This window comes from Taudactylus pleione, unplaced genomic scaffold (assembly GCF_031769625.1).
Source record: "Taudactylus pleione unplaced genomic scaffold, aTauple2 ptg000372l, whole genome shotgun sequence".
Lineage (NCBI taxonomy): Eukaryota > Metazoa > Chordata > Amphibia > Anura > Myobatrachidae > Taudactylus > Taudactylus pleione.
Window position 1 is genome coordinate 16,899,319 of NW_028284773.1, and position 25,957 is coordinate 16,925,275.

At 43.5% G+C, this 25,957-nt stretch overlaps 1 protein-coding gene across 25 annotated transcripts in view; it reads left to right on the forward strand.

Annotated features, from left to right (window-relative positions):
• The window catches only part of DLG1 (discs large MAGUK scaffold protein 1), a 385,534-nt gene that overhangs the window by 209,547 nt on the left and 150,030 nt on the right, over window positions 1-25,957 (forward strand). For all 25 annotated transcript variants that reach the window (XM_088444821.1, XM_088444828.1, XM_088444822.1 and 22 more), the window contains 4 exons: window positions 2,312-2,362; window positions 4,627-4,751; window positions 5,623-5,792; window positions 7,272-7,408. In XM_088444821.1, coding sequence (XP_088300947.1) covers window positions 2,312-2,362; window positions 4,627-4,751; window positions 5,623-5,792; window positions 7,272-7,408 — 483 coding nt within the window. The remainder of the gene's footprint in view (window positions 1-2,311; window positions 2,363-4,626; window positions 4,752-5,622; window positions 5,793-7,271; window positions 7,409-25,957) is intronic.

The following is a 25,957-nucleotide window of genomic DNA, read 5'->3' on the forward strand; positions in this document are numbered from 1 at the left end:
TACCATGTTAGAATGTTTACATTTCATCCCTGGTGGCACAGCGGTAACTTCCCTGCTATTGAAGTCTGCAGTGGGTTCCCGGTCCTGGCTAGACCTTTGATCCTCCACTGTTGGGCTGTGTCTTTTTTGCCTTTTTTTCCCCTGAACATGTTTTATTTCTCGTTCCACCGTATCAAATCTGGTGGCCGCGGTGGCCATTGGGGTAAACTGAACACATTGGGCGGAATTCAATTGATTCCTGCCCCCATCGAGCTATTCAATTCTTGCTCCTGTCGGGCACAATCAGCTGCCAGCGCTACATTTCAGCTCGCAGCCCCTGGGGGATGAGAGCTGCAATGTGCGAAAAGTGACATGTTTGGGCCCCCAAACATCACTTTTCGCGATCGCGCCCAGCACTTTGGTCGGGTTTAGCTGCTTTACGCGGGTAAACCTGACCACTTTGGGTGCGATCAGCATGAAAATCTGGAACAATTGCATAGCGGCCCGCGATCTTCTGTCACTTTAGACGTGAGACGCGGGCCGCGAAAACAATTGAATTCCGCCCACTGTGCTCATGGAACCAACTTGAGATAATGTGTGCTTTGTTATATGGGTGGGTAGATTGTAGCCATAGAGGGATAACCATGACCAGCAACTGTACATGCCTGCGACATGTAAGCAATGCTTAATTGGTATTAAGAGGCCTAATGTCTACAAAGAAAAAATTCCTCACACCATTCCAACCACCAGCCTCAACTTTTGACAAAAGGCAGGATGAATATGGATTCATGTTTATGCCAAACTAGCTAAAGTACCCAGCGTTGCCCGGGTTTAATCTTTTAATTTTTTAATACATATATAACAGAAAAATCTAATCACAATTTTATCAAAGGAAATTTGTTTTTTCACTTTGATATTTAAAATATGAAAACATATGAATCATAAAACATGAAAATGGAACATATCAACAATAGTACATATTTAGGTAATCGTTGTAGGATGCTATTTTCGTAAAATGTTTACCTTTACCCCAAGTTGATACAGTAGACATCTAGGGCGTTCACTCCATCAGATGTCTACTGTATCAACTTGGGGTAAAGGTAAACATTTTACGAAAATAGCATCCTAAAACGATAGAAGTGAACTGCCCAGTCGAGTGAACACAACATTTTTTACATTGACTACCTTTTAAAGAGTAAACAATAATTTTTAAACTTTAATTGTAATATATTTTACATTAAATTATATTTGTTTTAAGATTATGTGCTGTCGTCCAAATCCATCAAGTGGGAGGCCCAGAACAGGCTCCCTGGGTCAAAGTTCTGATCGGCGCACTATGCTGTGAGGTCCGATCGGGACCCCAAGCACTCCATTAGGCATCCCAGACCAATTGCAGACCCTCTGAAGTTTTCATCAGAATCCATTCAGTGGGAGGCTTAGAACAGGCTCCCCCTGGGTCAAAGTTCTGCCCAGCGTACACCAACAGGCGGTCCGACCAGTACCCTAATCCCCCTAAAACCTGGCCAGGATCCAACTGGACCACCTCGTGTTGATTTCAGCCCAATCGGTGCAGGGGTGTCCAAATGCATAACCGGATAGACAAACAAACCAATGAAGTTTATTTATAAGATTCTAACTCCACCATCCACATTTCACGGCAGTAATTGAGATTCTCCAGACCTGGAACCAGTTTTCCAGTTTTTAGTTTTGGCGTGCTTGTGTCCCTCTGTAGCTTTAGTTGCCTGTTTCTAGCTCACAAGAGTGGGGCCTGGTGTGGTCTTCCTCTGCTGTAGCCCTTCTACTTCGGTAGAAGTCGACTGGTTATTTGTGTTATGCTAGCCTACATGTTGACTTGAGACGGTCTGGCCATTCTCCTTTGACCCCCCTCATAAAAATGGTCTTGCTTCATCATCATTAGACCAACAGCAAGTCCTATATGTCCATTATAAGTGGAAGTTAAAAATTACAATCCTAAAAAAGCTGGTCTCAGCATGCTACTGAAATGGAAAATGATTCCACCTTACTTGTGTGGTCCTTTCTATATAGTACTTTAGCAACCTACAGCTAAGGCTTGCTGGAGTCTTCTGTCTCATAGTACATCTCAGGCTAAAAGGATTAATTCAGACATTGAACACACAGGGGTACTGAACTCTTGTTTATACATTTTATATTGAACAGAAATTTTAGAAATAAGTACATTACAAATATTATTCTCAGTACTTTACTCTTCTGATATGTATTATAAGAAACTCAATGTATTTCAGATTTGTTAGCTTGTATGAAGCACTTTATGCTTAAGTATATTGAATTTATTTTTTTAATTATTTTATAGGTAAATGGAACAGATGCAGAGTATGAATATGAAGAAATCACACTTGAAAGGGTAATATATGAGCTGGTGATAACTGCATTCAATTTCTTTATATTACTTATCATACACTTTAACTCCTTCGCTGCAGAGAAGAGTCCCACTCATCATCCACATTTATACTAAAGCTGCAGATGACGAGAGGGACTCGTCATCCGCGTTGAGGGGGTGGTGACCTACTGAGAGCCGGCTGGAAGTTCCTCAACGTGTCATATGTGAGCTGACTGCACTGAAGTGTGAGGGGAAATAAAATAATAAAAAAGTTGGGGGAGGGACTCTGGTATAAGAGAAAGATGGGGGTAACCTTGTTTGAAAGAGGGAAGTCCCCTCTTTCAAACTGCCCCCATACAAATGTATGCCTAGAGTAATCACCAGGCATTAACCCCTACACTACAGAAAAAAAATGTTGGCGTCCAGAGATGGGTCAAGATCTCCCCTCAACCTGGTGCCCATAAAATCAGGGACACCCATATTTGAAAGAGGGGGGTCACCTCTTTCAAATTGTGGCCCCCTACTAGTCACTGTCTGGTGATCTCCGTACAATGTTACCTTTCGCTACGGAAAATGTACATTTTCTGTATAAGGGGTTGGGCACTATGTGCTTTATCATCCCCATGGCAACACTTTGTGGGCACCATATATGAAAGACGATTTCCAAATATGTGGCCCATTAGTAGCTGTTGTCTGGTGATCACTAGACAATATTGCCATGTGCTACGAAAAATAGGAAGGCACTATGTGCCATATCACAAACATAATTACATCTATAATTGTGGGGTTATGTAAAAAAAATTGTATTCCATAGATAGGGCACAATATCCCCTTCCCCTATCTCCCCCAATACTGGCCTTGTACACACATGGGGGCAACCTGTCTTGAAAAGGAGGGTCTCCTCTATCAAACCATGTGCTGCCTCAGTATTATTGGTACCATACAGTAAATAAACAGTACACACAGAATCTAATATTCCACAGTTGGGATCTAAAACCCCATATCTCCCCATCTTGAGTAAAAATAAAAAAAGTGATTCCTCATTTAATGTGGTAGGTTGTCTAGTTTTTTAAATAGTAGGCATGGTTGGGCTCCCATATTCTTACTACAGTAGTAAGTGTTTAAATCGAGACATTTTTTAAAAAAATATTGTTTTTTAGATTTTTGTCAAAACCTACACATAAAAAATAAGTTGATGTTTTAGAATGAGTAATAAAAAAAAAAAGTGATATTGATGCTGGAATGTGACATGTGCGAAGATCAGAAAATGGCCTCAGCGCGAGGCTGAGAAATCTTTAGCAGTGAAGGGGTTAAATATCTTGCTCACTTTATAGCTAATATCTGAGAAACATTCAAAATAGAAAATGGGAGCACTGGTCTTAAGTTTCACTTTTCATTTTAATTCTTTACAAAGATTCTAAAATTTGCTGTGAGAATTTATTTGCAGTGAGACTACTGATGTTCTGGATGACCTGCTTTTTATGTCTGGTGTTCATAAATAATAGAGATATATATTTTATTTCTATTTTCCTTTCCCCCTCCTTTACCATTCATCTGCACCCCTCCATCATGATCAATTTGTTACTATAACTACCAATCCAACTAGCATAAAGCTGGGTACACACCTGAACACCAATGTGACTAGTGATGGTATGATACATTGCGCGTGTCGTACACTACACGATCCAGCGTATGATGGCGCAATGTAACGGTACATTCTGCATGTAACAGCACTGCATCCTTCATTGAATCGTCCCATCTGACATGCAGAACAGCAGATGGGAACAATGCGATGAATTACCTTCGGGAATGACAGATTGGGGCGTCCACACTATACGATGTGTATGATATCTTTCCAATTCGCATCAGAAGCATATAGCGTGTACCCAACTTCGGTGTTGGGTTTCTATGTTCGGAATTCATACAGATCCTGATTTGCCGGCTAATGTAAAGTTCTTTATGAATCGACACAGTGAGCAATGCTGACTGGATTGGCTATGCTGTCCAACCAGCATTTTTTTTATACAGTTAAATCTTGCTGTACTACTTTTCTCCTTAGTGTCGAGCCTTGGAAAACAGACAGCTCACATAACAATGGTCAGTACTCTTGTATTTTGAGCAGAGGTGTTGGACATGATAATATTAGTTGGCTAGAAATGGGTTATTTTAATTTAAGCAAAGAACAAAAAACTATCAGTGGGTGAGTCCTTTTTATTGAAGCAACTTCAATGAAATATTAACATTACAGATGTACAGCTAGTCCACGTTATGGTTTGCTTGTTTTTCAGGGAACTTCAGGGCTTGGCTTTAGCATCGCTGGAGGAACAGACAATCCTCACATTGGAGATGATACAAGCATTTTTATTACAAAAATCATTTCTGGGGGAGCAGCAGCTCAAGATGGGAGGTTGAGGTATTTAATGCTATTCATATTTTCAAAAGTTGTGTGTTAGCAGTATGATTTTCTGACTGCACTTTTAAGGCAAAAAGAAAGCACAGTTTAGGGTTATAGCAGATTTCTTGTGCAAAGTGTGCTGTGTCCTTAATTAGAAATGTTTCAAATTGACCTTTTTTAAAGAAGCAATACATTGCCTTTAATACATATTTCGGTTAGTTTTTTTTTCTACACAGTACGAGTTACTCTTAGCCAGTATACGGTAAGCAGAAATTTGCTCCTCGTGAGCTAATTTTTAGAGCATTTAAGGAGTACTAAACATCAAAATCTAATTATCCTCTTTTGATCCATGAAGGTAAAATACATTAAGTAGGAACTGCTTCTCTGATTAAAAAGTGAAGTATTACTTCCCCCTATTCTTTCTTTTCTGACATCTTTGTGAACGTGTTCTGATGGGATGTGATGCAGGTGAAAAAGTGAAGACTGGCCCTACTCTTGTGTATATTCCAGCAATCAGTTCTTCAATGCCAGTCTGTTTAGCTGTCAATCACTATCAACTTTGTTAAGTTGAAGACCCTTGCTCCTAATATGGCAACCTGCTGTAGTGGAGTGACAAAATTTGGTGGACATAGTTAAATATAAACAGTACACATAATTTATTTTATTCAGCTCTCTAATACAAAATCCTTAAGCATATACTATTTATGTGAAGAAGTGGTTTTATTTCTCTTGTAACCAATAGAATTATTACAAAATCTTGTATTATCTTGTGATCTTTAGGGACAAAGTTGGAGTTTTTTTTGTATATGAAATGCTTATTTATTAAATAAATTAAGTGAAGATTTTTGGCTTTTTTTAATTTTTACAATGCACTCTTTTCTCTAAATAGGGTTAACGACTGTATATTACGGGTGAATGATGTAGATGTTCATGATGTGGCACATAGCAAAGCCGTTGAGGCATTAAAAGAGGCTGGATCTATTGTCCGATTATATGTAAGGAGGAGAAAACCGATAACTGAGAAAATCATGGAGATAAAGCTTGTTAAAGGCCCTAAAGGTGAGTATCAAGGTTGTCTTTAATACGGTAAAAAAAATATCATCTTGACTCTCATAAACACACTCGCATACACATAAGCAAGTGTTTATTTAAAAAAAAAAAAAAAAAAGTTTGTGGTTCGCTTTACTTTACTAAAGTGTCACTAGGTGGTTCGTACAGCCTTGTTGCTCTCTCGGGCCAGTGTGACCCTGTGGCATCTAAGTTACAATGGCTAAATAAACGCTGTTTTGCAGTCTAGCTATTGCTTTCTACATTTCAATAAACTGTGTTCTGTAGACATACAACTAATTGTGGAATGTGGGCACAGGTTCCTTCTTAGCTCCCTGATAAGGTTGCCAAGCAACCAGAAAAATGACAATTCCAAATAGATGGAAAGACTCATCATTGAAAGTTTTTTTTTTTTTTTTTTTTAGGTGGGCGATGTTTAAGTAGCTTATAGTATAGACTATCCAGACTATTATATTACATACTTTGCGTGACAAACATGATTTAAGCCAATTTGTTTTTTTAATGTTAATTTGTAAATTTATGTGTGTGTGTGTGTGTATATATATATATGTATGTGTGTATATATATATATGTATGTGTGTATATATATATATATGTATGTGTGTATATATATATATATATATATATATATATATATATATATATAAAAACTTTTGCTATCGGCACTATCAATAATATACTGCAAATCTATGTGTGTACAGCACATAAGAGTATTTTGTCATGATTTGATGAAAGCATTTAAGCCTGTAGCCCAGCGTCAAGGGAACCCTTCTTTTTCTACAGGTCCCTACACTAGAATATATGCCTAGCACACCATTACATTGCAGTTAAATGTACTCACCTCCTAGATACAGAGGGACACATCTATACAGGGGCTGGCTGTGAACCACACCCAACTAGGCCTTTTATAGCCTTAACTGAAATCTGCCATGATGGCAAAAGGCAACATTTTTAAACAAAACCGAAACCGGTTTTACCCATATCGTACATGGTACCAGCAGCATGGCAATATTAATGCCATAAATGTATACAAAACAGAAATATACTGCAAATCTGTGTGTGCAGCAAATAAAATAAAGCGGATTTTGTCATGATTTGATCAAAGCATTTAAGCCTGCAGCACAGCGACAAGGGACCACTTCTTTTTCTGCAGGTCCCTACGCTAGCATATATGCGTAGCACACCATTACATTGCAGTTAATATATGTGTCACCGTATACATGCACATTACATTTGCATACATTGACATAACGACTTGCATAATGAACAACAAACATTGCTTAGGCAACTTAGTTAATAGGCATTTGTCAAATTCAAGGATGTGTTCCTTTTAATTTTTTTTTATTATTTTCATTTTTTTTTTTTTACACCCATTCAGAAAACTATAGTTTTGAGTTCAATATTTGGGGCATTCTTTTTTTTTTTTTTTTTTTAAATAATGCTTTTACAAAATGTATTCTGTTAATACAGGTCTTGGCTTTAGCATAGCGGGAGGTGTAGGGAATCAGCACATCCCTGGTGACAACAGTATTTATGTTACTAAAATCATTGAGGGTGGTGCAGCACACAAAGACGGCAAGCTTCAAATTGGGGACAAACTTCTAGCAGTAAGTATTGCTTGTTTTACCATCTTTAAAATAAAAAAAATGCTGCCTTGGCTTTTTTTTTCCTCTCTAAAGGGGCCCATACATCAGCAATCAATTGGGGCAATTTAGCCTTTGCAGATTGTCCCAAAAAATCAGCAATGAATTGGGTTCACCAAATGCCGATTCCTACCAAAAAGTGATCGGAATCTGTAAATCTAGTTGTTCAACATGTTGAATTTCACTGACAAAGCGGTGGTGTAGTTTTCTAGTGTATGGTAACCATCAGTCTATTTGCCAACCATTACTAGTTAAATGATGAGCTTTTCACAATTGGCTGATCTGTTATTTGCTGAAAATGATCCGCAAATCGCTGAAAACTATTTGTAATGAGGGGGAAAAGGCATAACTGTTTCGTGTTTTCTGATTGCTAATGTATGGGCCCGATGAGGTAGGTGTGCTCAACATGTAGCCCTACAGTTGCTGTGGAACTACACATCCCTGCATGTCCTAATAACAAAACTGTTGAAGGGCATGCTGGGATGTGTATTTCCACAGCAGCTGTAGGGCCTCATATTAAATGCCCCTCCTCTAAGAGTTCAGACCCACTAATTGTTCTAATTCTAGATACTATTGTTTCTAGAGTTACCATTTCCGCTTCCATGTCTCTTAGCGTTCCATTGTATTCTTTTTTTTTTTTACTTGGATAAATGCATTCAGAATATCGAGTTTCAAAAATCTAACAAAATTACAAGCAATTGCTAATGAAATTGTATGTCATGCAGTTTTGATAGAGTTTAAAATGAGGGTTTGCAGTAGGTATGTAGTTTAACACCAAAAGATTTAACACCGAAGGGGGTTGTTTGCTTGTGTTACTCGGTAGTATAATGATGACTAGTCGACAGCTCATCTAGAAATTATCTGGCTCCCTCATGCCCATGCTGCTTGGTCTATTTAATACTGCCCTCTGTTTGTTTGACACTGCCAGTAGGCGAGAGGAAATAGTTGTTATTCCTAAACCGGATAAGGCCCACATTGATTATAGCAGTAACAAACTGATCTCCCTATTAAACATAGATCCTAAACATTACTAAGATCAATTAGCTGTCAATTGGTTAAGTCTGTTTCAGATATTACAATTTCTACTTCAGGGTCCATAGGGGGTCCACAGGGTTGACCTTGGGGTATAGGTTGGGAACCAAATCCGGGCACCACGCAGTTAAAGCTTTTAGCTCCCAGGATGCACTGGGTCCACTCTCCCTATAACCCCACCCCCAAGCCAGAGGCACCTCAGTTTTAAGTTGGTGCCCGGCCGGAGTCGGGTCACCGTTAGCGCAGGGGGAGCTGATTAGCAGCCCCTAAGCTTATTTTATTTTTTTAGGGACAAAGTTTTTTCATGGACTTTGGACTCTTCAGAGCGGCAGTGTCGGACTGTCCATAGGACGTCTAAGCTGCCGCTCCGTCACCCCGCTGGCGCTGAGACGCCAGTACAGATCTGGGGATCTCAGCGGGACCCCAGAGTCTGTACTAGCCGGACTCTGCGGGCGCCCAGGACTGCTGCCGGATCCACGGGGAGCAGGTAAGGTCGCGGATCACCGCTTGCGGTGATCCGCGCATTTCAAATGCAGTCATGTGCCTCCGGTCTCAGGGGACAGACCGGAGGCGCCGGCAGTGGCGGCGGGCCCCCCATACCCCGTGTGTCCACTAGACCACCAGGGACTTAACGATCGGTGCAGGGAGCCGGCGTCCCGGGGGTTAATAGCCGGCCAGGGGAGGCAGCCTTCCCTGTTACAGCGGCTCCTCCCCTCAGCTCAGCGCGCCTTTCAGTATCCATAGTCTGGCGTCGCTGAGCTGCTTCCTCCGCGGGCCACGCTTCCTCTGAGGTCTCCAGCGGCCATTTTATCTCTGTGGTGCAGCAGAAATCTCTCAGGATGGCAGTGAGTCCAGTCCCCCTGCGTACCTCACCATCAGGTCAGTGTACACAGCGCTGTAGCCTTCCCAGACACTGAATCTGGGCAGTTGAATGCAGTGTAATAGTGCAGTATATTATATGACATGTTTATGTATATATGTATATATCTGCATTGTATGTGACTTATGCTAGTGCTGACTGTACTTTATTCTCTCACCTGTCAGTGTATATCTATCCCTTTTCTTTATCTGCCCTAATACAGCTGTACTTAGGGTGGTTCTGAGACCTCACATTTATATACTTGTTAATATTTGTGTGGTTTGTCACATACTGTTGCGTGCTGCACGTTGCCATATTTAGATGGAACTGTGTGTTGCATACGCTGAAAATGGGTCCCTGCAGCTAATTTTTGGCATCAGTCAGGACCAATATAGTGCTGCTTAATATTTCCGCCAAGATTGGTCAGATATGTCTGACCAGGAGATAGAGCGTTATACTGCACCCATTTTTACTATCCTGCAAGTCATGTGCTGCAGGTGTTAGTGCGGAGGATTTGACTCATAAAGGGTTCTGTATGTGGCGTCATCTGGTGCCGGCCTCTTTCACGACCCCCTTGGGCGGTTTGTTTTCTCGGGATCCTCTCAATTGTGGATCGCCGGGCGGGCCCCATTGTTGTACCTCACTTGGGGTTACTTCACCATACTGCCCTTTTCATCTCAGGGTATCTCGCAGCTTCTTGCACTCTTCCCCTGTGACACAGACTACCGCTCCCTGCAGGGGTTTTTCGCAGTATATGAATTCCCCCTGGTGCCACAATAGTCTGTCATTCCCCTTGCAGGGATTACCACAACAGCCACCCTGGGTGGATGTCGTTTTCTACGAAACGCTAATTGGCGTGGTTGACGCCCTGTGGTTACTTCCCAGTTGGCTCTGCCGTGAACTGGGTACTGTTCGGGGCTCTTTCCCTCTTACACGGGGGGAAGCCTATTTCAGGTATTATTATCCCTGCTTTAGGGCTGGTAGCAGGTCCATTCTGGTTAGAGTGAATGTTGACCTGCACCTGTATCATACACCCTCAGTATTGCGTGCCTTCGGGTTACCTGTTGCTGACTAGCGGGTGGATCGCATAGCGGGACTCTGGCTGTTGCCAGATAGGAGGTGTTACAACAGTGTTTGGCCTCCTGTCCCAAATTCCCTGAGGGTCATCACGAGCCCCTCCTGGGGGGGATGGGCGTGTTACTCGTCTGATTACAGACGTTACTACGCCTCCCATTCCTGCGTGGTCGGATTCTTCGGATCCGTAGGTGGTAACTCTGCCTGAAATCAGTATACTTGCTTTCAGGAGTTGTTACCCATCCTACCATGGCTATAGCATGGTTGGTTAATACTATTGCATATTGGGTTGATGCATTTGTAACGTTTTTTCCCCTCCAACACGTCGGGGGTTCAAATGTATTTGGTCGCTCATGTAATATATGCAGTTGTCATAGGTGGACATGCCTATATTGGATACCAGTCTCCTAACTTTCAGAGTTCCGGCTGCGACTGTATCCTCCGTAATACCCTATGGCTGCGCTCTGAGAATGCAGAGGTGCAGATACCATCTTTAGGGTTGATATTGTTTGGTCCTGACCTTGACAAGATTGTAGTAACATTGGCAGTATTACTAACGACAAGTTTACTGCTTTCAGCTATGCACACTACAAGGCCTCAGACTAAGTCTGTTAAGTCTTTTTTGTCCTCTCGGTCAGCCTAAAGGTCTGTTTCTTCGTAGACTGTCGGCATCTACAAGGGCCGACATATCCAGTACCGAGCAGGCCTGGACTGCCAGCCGATCCTGCTTCTGAACCTACGGATATCTCTTCAGTCTGACGGGACAGGCCTACAACTGGGAGATACCGATTTTCTCAGTTCGCCCGGTATTAGTGTCAAGTTGCCGCGGCTACGTGGGTAGGAGGGTACGCCCTCTTTACAAGGGCCTTACTGATCCAGAAAGCTATGCAGTTGTTGCGGTAAGCGGAGCTAATTGGGCCATCCCCACTATCTCAGTGAGGGACTGGTTGTTCTGTTTTCTTTCTGGTGCGGTGGCTGAATGGTCCTCTTTGGCCTGTTCTCTGTCTCAATTCCCTGAACCAGTTCCTAAAGCTACCTGGGCTCAGGAGGAAATCCCTATGCTCCATCATACGATGTTTGGAACCTGGGGACTTTAGGGTATCACTGGATATACAGGACGCGTGCCTACGGGTACTTACAGAGACCTTTCCTCAGCATGGGCTGAGGTTTGCTGTATCACAGCAACACTTACAATTTTTCGGGCTCTGCCTGTTGGGACTGTCCTCAGCCCCACAGGGGTTTACCAGCGTTTTGGATTTTCTGACAGTTCTTCTGTTCAGTATATCCCAATGCTCCTGTACCTGGACGGCCTCCTGCTCTTAGCGGGATCACCGGGGTACTTTACGGCCAGGTCAGGATGACTGTGGCTTCTTCAGGGTGCAGACGTTTAATCAACGGGGAAAAAGTCCTCCCTGCATCCCTCTCTGGGTATTCTTCATCTAGGATCCCTGCTGGATTCTCAGAATCTGAGAATTCTTCTGGCGTAAGACGGAATCTCCTCTCTTCCATTAGGAGTACATGGTTGTCTGCGCAGTCGACAGATGTCTTTACACTCTGGGATGCATGGTGGAATGGGCTCAGTTCCATTCCAGGCCTTTCCATAATTGGCTCATCTCCAGATGGAATGAGTTTTTTCTGTCGGATAACTGTTCAAACGATGATGCTCTCTCCGGAGGCAAGTCGGTCCCTGTCCGGGTGGCTATGGCCATCTCGTCCAGGGTTTTCTTTGCTAGGGACAGTGTCTGGACCGAATCCTTTTCAGTGCAGTTGGACGTCTGTCGATTCCACCCTGTCAATTAACTTACTCTGGCATAACTCTTGTTTCCCGGTGAACCTGAAAAGGTTCAGTCCGACAGGGTCAGGACAGTGGCTTCCTTTTTAGCAACACTGTTCGTTGGGTGGCAATGACAGGTATGTCACATATTCGGACATAGTCCGAGGGTCTCCTCCCGACCATCTCGGCAGCGTTCATTTCAGGAGCTCTCCATTGGGAAGCGGGAGTCCTCAGCCGTCACGACGTGCATCCCGGGGACTAGTCTCTTCCCCAAGAGAGGTTTCATCTCCTGGTGAGCAGGGGGGGCCCCCCTGAGGTGACCCTCATGGCCTTCTGACTTTATCACACTAGGGTGTTACAGTTCAGCTCTGGGGATTCTGAAGCAAACTTCAGCGACTCTTTGTCGGTGAAGTGGTCCTTCCACTTTGTGTACCTGTGTTCTCCGGTCTCCCTTCTTCCTCGAGGTCTTTGGAAGTGTTTTCAATCGAGACGGAGATGCTTTCCTGCTGGTGGCTCCTGATTGCCCCAGATGTCAGGGGTACTTGGATCTTCGGAGTCTCTACATCGATACTCCATCCCTGATGCTTCACTGCCCGGACCTGTTGTCTCAGGGTCCTTGGTTTTGCCTTGGACCTGGGTCGTTTGTCTTTGACTGTGTCCTTACAGTGGTCTTACGGCTTCCCTGGCTTTGTCATCGTTGGAATGATTAGAGCACATGGATCAGCTTTTGCTGGGACCTACCACAAACTGTGGCAGCCATAAATCTTATGGTATTGTACCTGTCGATACAATCCTCCGGTGTCCAGGATTTCCAGATATTCTGGCATTCCTTCCGGCTGGCTTGGGTTTCACACTTGGCCTGGTCTTCCTGACAGTGCGGATCTCTACACTGTCAGTATGGTTAAGATATGGAATTGCTTCACTCCGGTATCCAGTTCATCCTTTGGAGTGTTTTCTTGATTATGCCTCCATTTGTCCTCCCTAGGGACTCCTTGGGAGTAAGTAGTGGTTCTTCGTTACCTCCGGGGACAGTCAATGGAACCGCTGGTTGTGATAGCCATTACATGGTCTATTGCTTAGGCTCTCTCTTTCTCTCAGGGTGTTTATATCAACCAGGAGAGTGTCTGAATTGGGAGCGTTCTCATGTGGCTCCCTCTTCTGGAGGGCATCATGTCAGGGTGGGAGTTGCTCTCGCCCTGTGTTTCTTCTTAGTGGTTTTCAGGTTCCATATTATTCTGGAACTTATGGTACGGCCATTCTGTCCCCAGTCCTCTCGGCTGGTGTGGCCTCATTGACTGTGGTCTGGCCTCTTTGGATTTATGTGATCCGTTCAGGTTCCTTACGGAAATCGGACTCCTTATTGGTGGTCTGAGATTTCTGGTTTTCACAGGAAAGGATGGCCGGCCTATAACCAAATGTTGACTTGGATGGCCTCGTAGGTCTTCCTCAGGGGCCTACCCATGGGTAGGCCTTCCTGTTGTTGATGCTTGTTTTTTCTCGGGCCATGTGACCCTCGTGTGCGGCTCGCTGTGGCGCCTCGGCTGTTTTGCCTTACTAGGTGGCCACGTGGTCTTCTGTCCACACCTTTTTAAGGTTCTAGGCATTGGTTTCCTTTGCCTCTCAGGATGCTTCCTTTTTGGCGACGGATTCTCCTCTCAGCACAGGAGCGTCCCCACCCTTGGTTGAACTGCTTTGGGACATCCCCAAGGTCAACCCTGTGGACCCCCTATGGACCCTGAAGTAGAAAACAAGAGATATGGTAAGAACTTACCTTTGTTATCTCTGTTTCTACGAAGTCCATAGGGTCCACAGGGCGCCCGCCCTGACGCACCTGGCTTCATATGGGCTGTGTGGCTGGTCACCGGTTTTCCGTCTCCCATTTCGGTGAGTATGGTTATTGAGTGTTCCAGTTTTCTCTCTCTTTTTCTCTCCTCCTCCGGCCTTTGGCTACTTACAAACTGAGGTGCCTCTGGCTTGGGGGTGGGGTTATAGGGAGAGTGGACCCAGTGCATCCTGGGAGCTAAAAGCTTTAACTGCGTGGTGCCCGGATTTGGTTCCCAACCTATACCCCAAGGTCAACCCTGTGGACCCTATGGACTTCGTAGAAACAGAGATAACAAAGGTAAGTTCTTACCATATCTCTTGTTTTTTCCTAACTTGAAGCAAACAGCTGACATGTTAACTACTGTTAGATTCATGTTATACTGGGCACATTGATGCAAAAATACAGAGGTCATCTGAGACAGTCCTCCTCCATAGCTGCCTGGAGTCACTCACACTAAAGGAATGACCCAAATACAATACTTTCCTTCTACCAGTGTGGAAGCCAATGCATACACATTGAGCTCAAAGTAGTTTTTTTTTTACTGTGAACACTGTATTCAGTGGCTGCATTTGTAGCCATTAACTGAAAACATACATTTCCTTTCACATCATGGAAAACCAAGTTTTCAGCTGTTTGCTGCCTTAAAATAGTGTCAAGCTACCAGATACATCAATGCACAACACATTGGGAATAATGTCAGGCTGTCTACAACATAATTGTAAGGATGAAAGTCAGAAAGCTGGTAAGGAGCAGACGAAGTTTTGAAATTATGGGCTTTCTGGCTATGTGGCCCCAGCTATGGCACTTTTTTTATTTCTTAAATACATTTCCTTGAGTGGAAGGATAGAATAGGAAACTAAAGCTGTCTTCTAAGAGTTGCATTTTCGCAATAACCTTATCTTCCTTTTAGTATAAATAGTTACCATACCTGGCACCACTCTGCACATGCAGGATATACTTTTACATTTAATTCTGTTCAATGCAAACTGCAAATTAGAAGTTAAACAGTAAATGTTTTCCAACTCCTCATACCCTGTGTTTCAAAGTCTACTGTACAGTATATGAAAATAGTTTTTACCTTATATAGCTGTGGCTGTATAGACCTGTCTGAGCCAAAATTCTTGTACACATGGAACGTATTTCATAAACCATTTCAAAGTTTACTAAATAATATATTGCATTATAATGAGGATGCTTTTGTTTTCATCTTCATACTGTCTTTTTGCCCCAGGCATGAAAAACAGTCTATAGGACTTTAGGTGAAGCTATGTATATGTATTTTGTGGATTATTTTGTTCTGTGTTACATAATGTCATGTATTACACAAACAAAATGTTCATGTTTCAAAACAAAATATAATTTGTTATTTTACATTCCCCCTACTTCATGGCAATCTCAGAGATTATTGTGTACTACAGTTACTATGGCATGTTCTAACGGATTGAGAATATGTTTGTATAATGCATTTGCTTTTATTATTTATTTTCATCACTCCAGTTAAGTTTGTGACCTTAAATTGGCACCTTTCTCATTATATGGTAAATCATTTAATGTGTAGTTTTCCTCTAGAAGTGTAGAGCTTTCAAATATTCTCTTCCCAACTCCAGTCTGTTCTAAAGAAATGTTATTTCCATTAAGCTAACACTAATTTCAATTCAAGTGAATTAAGATTAATTCTGATTTAAAGGATTACGCATGGTTAACCCTCAGTGATGGGCAGGTTTCTTGATTAGTGCTTCAGACTTTGTAAGCTTCTTCTATTATACACACAGCACACAAGACAGGTGACTAAAGGTGCCCATGCACGGTACGATTTTTTTTTTTTGTTACACAATTCATCCGTTTTCGATCATTCGTAACAACCAATCGTGTAAAAAGGGGCGTACTCCAGTACGATGCCGATGTGCGTACCCGCCGTTGTGTACCGGCATCGCAGATCAACTGAACCTGCAGTAAGATTTCAACCTATTGTGTAGGATTTGACACACATCGTACGCTGTTTTGCTTGATGTATGATGCGATGTACCAGTTATGATGTCCCTGGCCACTCCCCTCCTCCATTTTCTGACAGACAACGGGAGAAGTGCAGAGAAGCAGCAGCATAGACTATCTTGCGGAGCTTTGCAGTATAAAAAGTGAGTAATCGCCTGTATTCTATGTACACCCTGAACCACCAATGTACCCCTGCACTTCCCAATGCCCTGCACCACTAATGCATAGTAACAACTGCACCCCAATACATAGTAGCAACTGCACCCCCAAGGCGTATTAACCCCTGCCCCACCAATGCATAGTAACCACTGCTTCCCCAATGCGTATTTTAACCTCTGCACCCCCAATGTACCCTATGCGACCAACGTACTAGCCCATCAATGGTTAATATCCACCGCACCCGCAATGTACCCACCCTCTAGCCAATGTTATGACCGTGTAGGAAAATACTATTAGACTACTATGAAAATAAACGCTCACATGTTTAAAAATGTATTTCAAACACATTTAAAACATATCAACTCATTAACAATTCAACAGTTAAAACTTTAAAAATGGAAAAAATTGTTTTTCTATTTCGCCACAGATTTGACAAGTGTACGAGAACGTCAAATTGTGACAGGGTTTCTCAAACGCTATCGCACCCACAAATGTTTGGGGCAAATCAAGGAGCCCGATTACAGCAGCAAAAACAAGAGAGCTGCTGCAATCGAAGAACTTTTCACTTTTAGCAAGACCTTCCATAAAGAGACTTCACTGAAGTGGGTGAAATTCAAATTTTGCGTACAGTGTACGTTAAAGAAAATAAAAAGCAGGAAGATTTGCGGGCATCTGGAGCGGGGGCCGATGAAGCCTACACCAGTAACCTCTGGTACTTCGACCTCCTGAAGTTCCTGCACGAACAGGACCTGCAGCGCCCATCTCAAGCACTTATGGTTGATGTCCCTGGCGAGCAGCAAGAAGACTCCGCGGAAACAGAACTTCAGTCCTCTTTGGATGTGTTAAGTACAGACACCATACCAAATGTTTTTTAAAAGTTCAATAGTCTACAATCTGCAGTTGTGGAGTCAACAGGGACTGCACGGACTTAAGAGGTCAGGGAGCAATACCTGGCCTACTTTCATGGAGTTGGGGCAGTACCGTGGCAGGAGGACAGTATCCGCTAGTGTGATATGGACACTAGCGGATACTGTCCTCCTGCCACGGTACTGCCCCAACTCCATGAAAGTAGGCCAGGTATTGCTCCCTGACCTCTTAAGTCCGTGCAGTCCCTGTTGACTCCACAACTGCAGATGGGGCCACCGAGTGCATTTGCAATGTCTCCTGTGGATGTTCGGGGTCGACTGCCATAGATGTGTCTACTGCCCTCTGTTGTATAGAGACAGTTTTTCGTAGGTAATTGTGGAGGACACAGCGCAACTCTATTTATTTTGTCCACACGTAGATTTATAGCCGTATGGAAAATTCGGAAACTGTTGCATAGCATACCAAAGGTGTTTTCCACTATCCTCCGTGCCCTGCACTTTTCTTTTGTCAGGCCTCTTTGCGCATATGGCTTCAGCAAGTGTTCATGGATGCCTCATCAGCCACAAAAACGTAGTTTAGGCCGTGCTTCGCTGCCTCTATATTTGGCAAATTCATAAGGTTGGTGTTAAGGTCTCTCATAGAAGAGGGTTTGTTTAAATGGCCCTCCATCAGAAGCACGGCCACTTTTGCCCAAATGAACAAAAAGACTCCTAATTGACGTTCACCACCGTCATGAGCACTATACGTTAAAAAAAACACGCTGTGTGCAGGTGGGTTAATGCGGATATGTTTGCCAACAATCCCTCCTCTACAGTAGGAGGAATTCCACCTAAGATCAAACTCCTCAGCAATGGCCTCCACCATTGTTGGGAACTAGAATAAAGAAAAAATAAATATATATATATATATATATATATATATATATATATATATATATATATATATATATATATATAGAAAACCTGTTATTAACATATTTTCTCTCTCTCCTCCAACAGTCTACAACACCAGACCTTGCCCCCCTCATCACTAGTCCGCAAATGGCCATCCGTAGCGAGTGTGAGGCAGAATTTCCCCAGCCTGCTGCAAGACAGCGTAGTTACCAGCGCAAGACCCAGAGCAGCAAGATCCCCTGCTTAAACAGGTTGAGCAGTCTCTCCAAAAGCCCCTGGACATGTTCAACCACCTGGGCACTTGTATAGCCAGTAGTCTACATGAAATGGACGAATGTCAGCAAATCCATGCCCAGAGTGTCATATTCGAGACAGTGATCCGGGGGCACATGAAGTTGCTGGGCACAACAACTAGGCTGACGGACGAGACTCTGCTCCTGACAATGGTGCACCCCTGCTATGGGTCATCCTCCTCATAGTTATACCCGCTACCATGCCACACATCTGAGGCCAACCACATGCCACCCTACACTACATCCCACTTACGTTACTCCCGAACCCACCAACCCCTCCACATCCTCCTCTGAGGATCTTTACAGAGTCATGTTGGCGGAGGAATAGGAGCCACCCCATCTTCCAAATTTTTTAATTTATAGTAAATTTTAAATATCAACAAGTTTTATCTCTCCCAATAGCTACCGCATGGTATACGGTGCGGATGATGCGGATTGGACAGGGTCACTAAACACATGGTGCAAGGACAGATTGGGGAATACCGGGATCTCGTACTGGGCTCGCCATGTGCTTCTTGACCTATTCAATCTGTCATCTGACACAACGTATACCATACAACTGGCTAGCTATTGGGAGAGATGAAACTTGTTGATATACAAGTTTATATACATTTAAAACCATGTTGGTTTTGTTAACCATTAAAAAGCAGCCATGTTGGTTTTGCTTTTAAGTAAAATTAAGTTTAGTGATATTTACAGCCATGTAGGCTGAGTGTGATGTGTAGTGTTTTTACTTGCTTTAAAGTAGTGGAACTCAAGGATATTCACAATGGCTTGACAGGGGTCCGGTATGATGCGCCCCAAAGCCTGGGGGGGATATGAGAGTCCCAACTTTCAGGTCTTCAAAGGACCTTCCTGTAGCCAGGTACCTCAGGATAGCAATGAACTTCTCCTCATGCCGGTGTCAAGCATCTGGATATAGGGGGTCACCAGAGGCAGCAACTCCTGGAAGGTTGCATTATCCATACGCAGGTAAATGCGGTAATTGTCCTGGTTGTTCTCCCTAATCTCCATCAACAGGGTGATATGGGAGCGAGTTTCCCTTTTCATCAGCCACTCCTTGGTCCAGTTAGACCTCATCCACCTCCTCTCCTCAGCTCCATTGCCTTTCAGCTTCAGATAACCATAGGCTAGCAGAAGCTTATAGCAATCCATCACCACAAAATTTATTTAGTATAGAACACACTTTTTTGTTAAAGGCAAACCCAAAGGAAAGCACAATAGCAATGTAAAGCGTTGAGTGGGGTATAAAACCAAGCCTCACTATAGAGCAGAGTATGCCCAATGGATGCTGCCTTTTATACCCCCTAGATAAGCCCTCCCCTATTGAGATTCTAGACGATGCATTGTTAGGCTGTTTGCTCACATACGATAAATCTTAAACGATTTGCAAACGCTTAAGACACATCTAATCGTATGCTCGTTTGTACAACTGTACCATTTTTTGGCACAAATCGTATAGAATTTCAAGGGAAGAATTTTCAAGGGAAATCGTATACGAGATCACACCTTATGCAAATCGCACCTTGTATGGGGGCCTTAAGAGGTTTCATAGTATCAGCATACTAAAGAATGGTACTGTACTCTAAGTCATATTAAAATGTGCGCTTAAACATTACACTAAAGGCTAACATTTACTAGAGTTATGAACTGAAGCATGGCCATTGTTTTCTACTCTACATAATAAGAAATGTTCATCACTTGAGGTCATCAACACCTTTTCCATGTTTCAGAAACAGGATTGATTTTTGCGTATACAACTTGGCTGTGGTTTGATAAACAGCACAATACTCCAACATCCACATAATTTACATAAATATAATATTCAGCACTGTTACAATAGTAATTTTGGAATCAATTTTATTCTGTACACCTTTTATACAATGTCAGACTGAACTCTTAAAGAATGTTCACCATGTTATTGGTCTGCCAATTTAAGGGAGTAAAATGTGATATTCCAGTTTTCAGCAAATTTAGTATCAAAGCTCCATTATATGATCAACCAAGAGGGTGAGAAAAGTGATCTTCAGTTCTTTTAAAGTGTGAAAGGATAAACATAATAGAAACAGTTGAGCTTATATGTATAGAAGTGTAAATGTATGTATGTATGTTACCACAGGCCTGGCACTCTGCTCCAGTGAAAAAAGTACTGCATAAATAAAATCGTCACTTTGAGGTGATTTTCTTCTATATAGGCATGATGGGGATTTTTAAACACACCTTTATTCCTGTCGAAAGTTTAGTTAAACCGAAACGTTACGTTATAATTCAGTTTGGTCATCCTTTATACTCATTGTTTGGTGGTGCTACCTAATTGATGAAGTTTTATTAAGGATGAAACCTGAACTATTCCACATGGCCAGATAAGCACATTTATTTACCTTGTACATGTTTTTTTTACCATCTGCGTCACTGTCGTGTGTGTGTGTGTGTGTGTATGTATATATGTGTGTGTGTGTGTGTGTGTGTGTATATATTTTAGAGATGAGCGGATTCGGATTTATGGAATCCGATCACCCCCGATCAGGCTCGAGTTTTCCCGCCTGACTCTGATCTGAAATCAATGCAAAACGTCATCATCCCGCTGTCGGATCTCGCGGGTTTTGGATTCTATAAAAGGTTTCCGTGTCTGCGCCATTTTTCACTCCAGCTGTGGACAGTGAAGTGGGAGGGTGGGAGTTAGGGCTTGCTGGACTGTGTTGTGCTGTGCTGCTGTTGTCCACTCCAAAGTCTATAGGGGCTGGCTGGGCTGTATTGTGCAGTGTCCCATAAAGGCTGTAGTCCTAAAGGGGTGCTGTAGTGTTGTCCAGGGGGTGATCTGTCCATCAGGGGTGCTCCCTCCAAGTGCAAAAAAAAATTTTTTTTCTTCTGTTTGTGAATTGTGTGCGCTGTAGCCGCACGTGCATCAACAAAGTAGCAGCGCCAAGCGTGCGCCTGTGTCATAAATATGTTGAAGGGTGGTGTAACCCCCAAAGTGTACTCCAAAAAAAAATTAAAAATTCTTCTTTTCTGTGTTTGTGTGCGCCTTAGCCGCACGTATATATCAATATAACATAAATGGAGGACAAAAATGTGTCCGATAAAAATAAAATAGGGAAAGATCAAGAACCACTTCCTCCTATTGCTGAAGCTGCTGCCACTAGTCATGACATAGACGATAAAATGCCATCAACGTCATCTGCCAGGCCTATGCCCAATGTCATAGTAGAGGGCATATAAAATCCCAAATGACAAAGTTCAGGAAAATTACCTTAAAAAAAAAAAATTAAAATCATCTGAGGAGTAACGTAAACTTGCCAACATGCCATTTATTACACGAAGTGGCAAGGAACGGCTAAGGTCTTTCCCTATGTTCAAGACTAGTGGTTCAGCTTCACATGACGATGGAAGCCCTCCTCCCGCTACAAAAATCAAACAAATTAAGCTGACAAAAGCACAGCAAAGAACTGTGCGTTCTAAGAAGATATCACAAATCCCCAAGGAGAGTCCAAGTGTGGCGGTGGTTGCGATGCCTGACTGTCCCAACACTGGACTGGAAGAGGTGGCTCTTTTCACCACTTGCACGCCCCCTGCAAGTGCTGGATGGAGCACCCACAGTCCACTTGCTGATATGCAAATTGAAGATGTCACTGTTGAAGTACAACAGGATGAGGATATTGGTGTAGCTGGTGCTGAGGAGGAAGTTGACCAGGAGGATTCTGATGGTGATGTGGTTTGTTTAAATCAGGCTCTAGTGGAGACAGTTTTTGTCCGTGGGATGAAAAAGCCCATCACAGTCATGCCTGGGCAGAAGACCAAACATTCCACCTATTTGGTCTGGCAATATTTCTATCCAAATCTGGACAACTGTCTTGCCATATGTACCATATGTAAAGGTGAAATAAGTAGGGGTAGGGACGTTAACCACCTAGAAACATCCTCCCATATATATCAACTGCAGTGCGTTCATAAAAAGTTACTGTCAATTTCAGAAACTTTGGCTAAGACCGTAAGCAGTCCAGGGACACCTAAATCCCTTTGTCCTGTTGTATCCAAGCACCTGCAAACCACACCATCAACTCCCTCCTCGTCAATTTCCTCCTTAGTCAGGATCGGAAGTACTCCTGCAGGCCATGTCACTGGCATGACTGACTCTCCTATCCGGGCTTCCTGCATTGCTACGCCTACTGCTGTTGCTGCTGGGAGTCGCTCATCATCCCAGAGAGGAAGTAGGAACACCACTACTTCTTTTACTAAACAATTGACCCTCAAACAGTCCTTAGCGAGGAGGATGAAGGACGACAGCAGTCATCCTGAAGCAAAGCGGATAACTGAGGCCTTGACAGCTATGTTGGTGTTAGATGTGCGTCTGGTATCCGCCATTAGTGCAGTGGGATTTAGACATTTGATGGAGGTTGTGTGTCCCCGGTATCAAATCCCGTCTAGATTCCACTTCGTTAGGCAGGCGATACCGAGAATTTACAGAGACGTCAGAAAAAGTGTCCTCGGTCCTAAAAAATGCGGTTGTACCCAATGTCCACTTAACCACGGACATGTGGACAAGTGGAACAGGGCAGACTAAGGACTATGACTGTGACAGCCCACTGGGTAGATGTATCGCCTTACACAGCAACAGCGTCACCAGTAGCAGCAGCTCAGAAACACCAGCTCTTCCGAGGCAGGCTACGCTGTGGATCACCGGTTTCAGTAAGAGGCACACCGCCGACAACCTCTTAAAGAAACTGAGGGAAATCATCGCCCAGTGGCTTACTCCACTCTCCTGGGAATTTGTGATATCTGACAACGCCACCAATATTGTGCGGGCATTACATCTGGGCAAATTCCAGCATGTTCCATGTTTTGCTCACACAATAAATTTGGTGGTGCAGAATTTTCTGAAAAACGACAGGCGCGTCCAGGAGACGCTTTGGGTGGCCCGAAAAATTTGTGCCCACTTTCGCCATTCAGCGACTGCGTACCGAAGACTGGAGCGTGAGCAAACACACTTGAACCTGCCCCGCCATCACCTGAAGCAAGAGGTGGTGATGCGGTGGAACTCAACCTTCTATATGCTTCAGAGGATGGAGGAGCAGCAATAGGCCATTCAAGCCTATACATTCACCTATGACATAGGCAGAGGAGGGGGTATGCACCTGACTCAAGCGCAGTGGAGAATGATTTCTGTGCTGTGCAAGGTTCTCCAGCCCTTCGAACTTGCGACACGTGAAGTCAGTTCAGACACTGCCAGCTTGAGTCAGGTCATTCCCTTCATCAGGCTTTTGCAGAAGCAGCTGGAGAAAGTGAAGGAGGAGCTAAGACGGAGTGATTCCGCTCGGCATGTGGGACTTGTGGATGAAGCCCTTCATTTGCTTTGCCAGGTTTCGAGGGTGGTCAGTCTGTTGAAATCAGACCACTACATTTTGGCCACCGTGCTCGATCCTAGGTTTAAAGCCTATGTGGTGTCTCTCTTTCCGGCCGACACAAGCCTGCAGAGTGCAAAGACCTGCTGGTGAAAACACTGTCAGCTGAAGCGGAACGTGACACGTCAACAGCTTCTTCTTCATTTTCTCCCGCAACTGGGGCTGCCAGGAAACAACTTGGGTATCCCAAGCAACCCGCTGGTGGTAATGCAGGGCAGGCAGGACCAAGTTTGGACATCTGGTCTGGACTGAAGGACCTGCCAACAATTTCTGACATGTCTACTGTCACTGCATATGATACTGTCACCATTAACAGAATGGTGGAGGATTACATCGGTGACAGCATCCAACTAGGCATGTCAGACAGTCCGTACCTGTACTGGCAGGAAAAACAGGCAATTTGGAGGCCCCTGTACAAACTGGCTCTATTTTACCTAAGTTGCCCCCCCCCCCTCCAGTGTGTACTCTGAATGAGTGTTTAGTGCAGCCGGGAACCTTGTCAGCGAAAGGCGTAGGAGGTTGCTTCCACAAAATGTGGAGCTGTTCATCAAAATGAATTATCAATTCTTCCAGGGAGACCAGCCTCCAGAATGTACAGAGGGACCTGTGGTGGTGGTGGATTCCAGCGGGGACGAATTAATACTCTGTGAGGATGAGGATGTACACAACACTGAAGAGGGTGAGGAATCGGTGGATGAGGAGGATGATGGCGACATCTTGCTTCCGTAGAGCCAGTTTGTGCAGGGACAGATTAATTGCCAGCTTGTTTTGAGGGGGCCCAAACGAACCAATCATTTCAGCCACAGTCGTGAGGCAGACCCTGGCGCTGAAATGATTGGTTTGTTAAAGTGTGCATTGCCTGCAAAGGATTTGCAACAAAGTATTAAAAAGTGAAAGTTAGATTTAGGATTGTTTAGTTTGTCCCATTACTTTTGGCCCCTTAAAAAGTGGGAGGCACATATAGAAACCGTTGTAATTCCTACACCGTTCACCTGATTTGGATGTAATTACCCTCAAATTAAATCTGAAAGTCTGCAGTTAAAGCACATCTTGTTTGTTTCATTTCAAAGCCATTGTGGTGGTGAATAGAGGCCAAAATATGAAAATTCTGTCAATGTCCCTGTAGTTATGCACCTGACTGTGTGTGTGTGTGTGTGTGTGTGTGTGTGTGTGTGTGTGTGTGTGTGTATCTATAATATGTAGCACTTGCATAGTAACACAGTAAATAATGCAACAATAAATGTTAAATGCACATGCCTCTCCTCCAAATGGCAATCCATGTACTTAATCACAAGCAAAGAGAGTCAAAGGTTTACGCCCATGTTTCATTTTATTACTAAACAGTCTTCAGAGATTAATTTAACTCAAGATATAATCTTACTTTAAGTAGGCAAGTACCCAGGTGTACATGCTTAGTTGATATCTGCTTGGTCATTGGTGAGTGACATCTTAGATTGGCACGTACTTTTGCCCAGTAACTCTTCTAAACAGGAGCGAACCAGTGGTACAGTAGTCAGCTGCTACCTATACCCCACTGCCAGGCAATCGCGACAGTCGCTGGCAAGTAGTGTCAGAAGCCAGGCATGTACTGTTTGTTCGACATCTGCAATACATAGTGGCCAGCATGGCTTGTTGCTCAGCAGCCAAGTATTTACGAGGGTGGTTCAACAAATAAGGCAACATGACCACACTTTGAGTAAATTTATTCAACTCGTACATATACGTATAATCAATAGCATGGCCTTGGTGCACATTATTTTTCCACGCAGTCACCATACTTGTCTAAGCACTTGTTCCAATGGTACACCAAGGCATCTATCCTGGCATAGAAGAAATCAGTGTCAAGCACCTGAAGCTAGGACATTACCTCTTGCTAAACTTCATTGTCTATTGCAAATCGCCTTTCATCCACCCGGAAATGTGCCAGGTCAGGGCTGTAGGGAGGATGTTGAGTACCTCCCAATGGTAACACCATAACAACTCACGCATGCATTTGGCTGAGTGTGGCTTGGTGTTTTTATGCAGCAATATGGCACTTATTTACAGCAACCTAGGTCACTTTCGATTATTTGCTCCCCACAACTCGCTTAATGTGCCACAATAGTGGACCGTATTCACAGTATTTTTCTTGGTGAGGAAATCTACAAGAAGCACGCACTTTTGGTCCCAAAACACGGCTGCCATGACCTACTTCCCTGATTGAGTTATGAATTTTTTTGCAGTTGTGAATGATGCGTGTTTCCATGTCATGGTTGCTTGCTTCGTTTAAGTTGTCACATGATGCACTCATGTTTCATTGCCTGTAACCATACGTTGCAGGAACTGCACTCCCTGGTACCGTGTCAA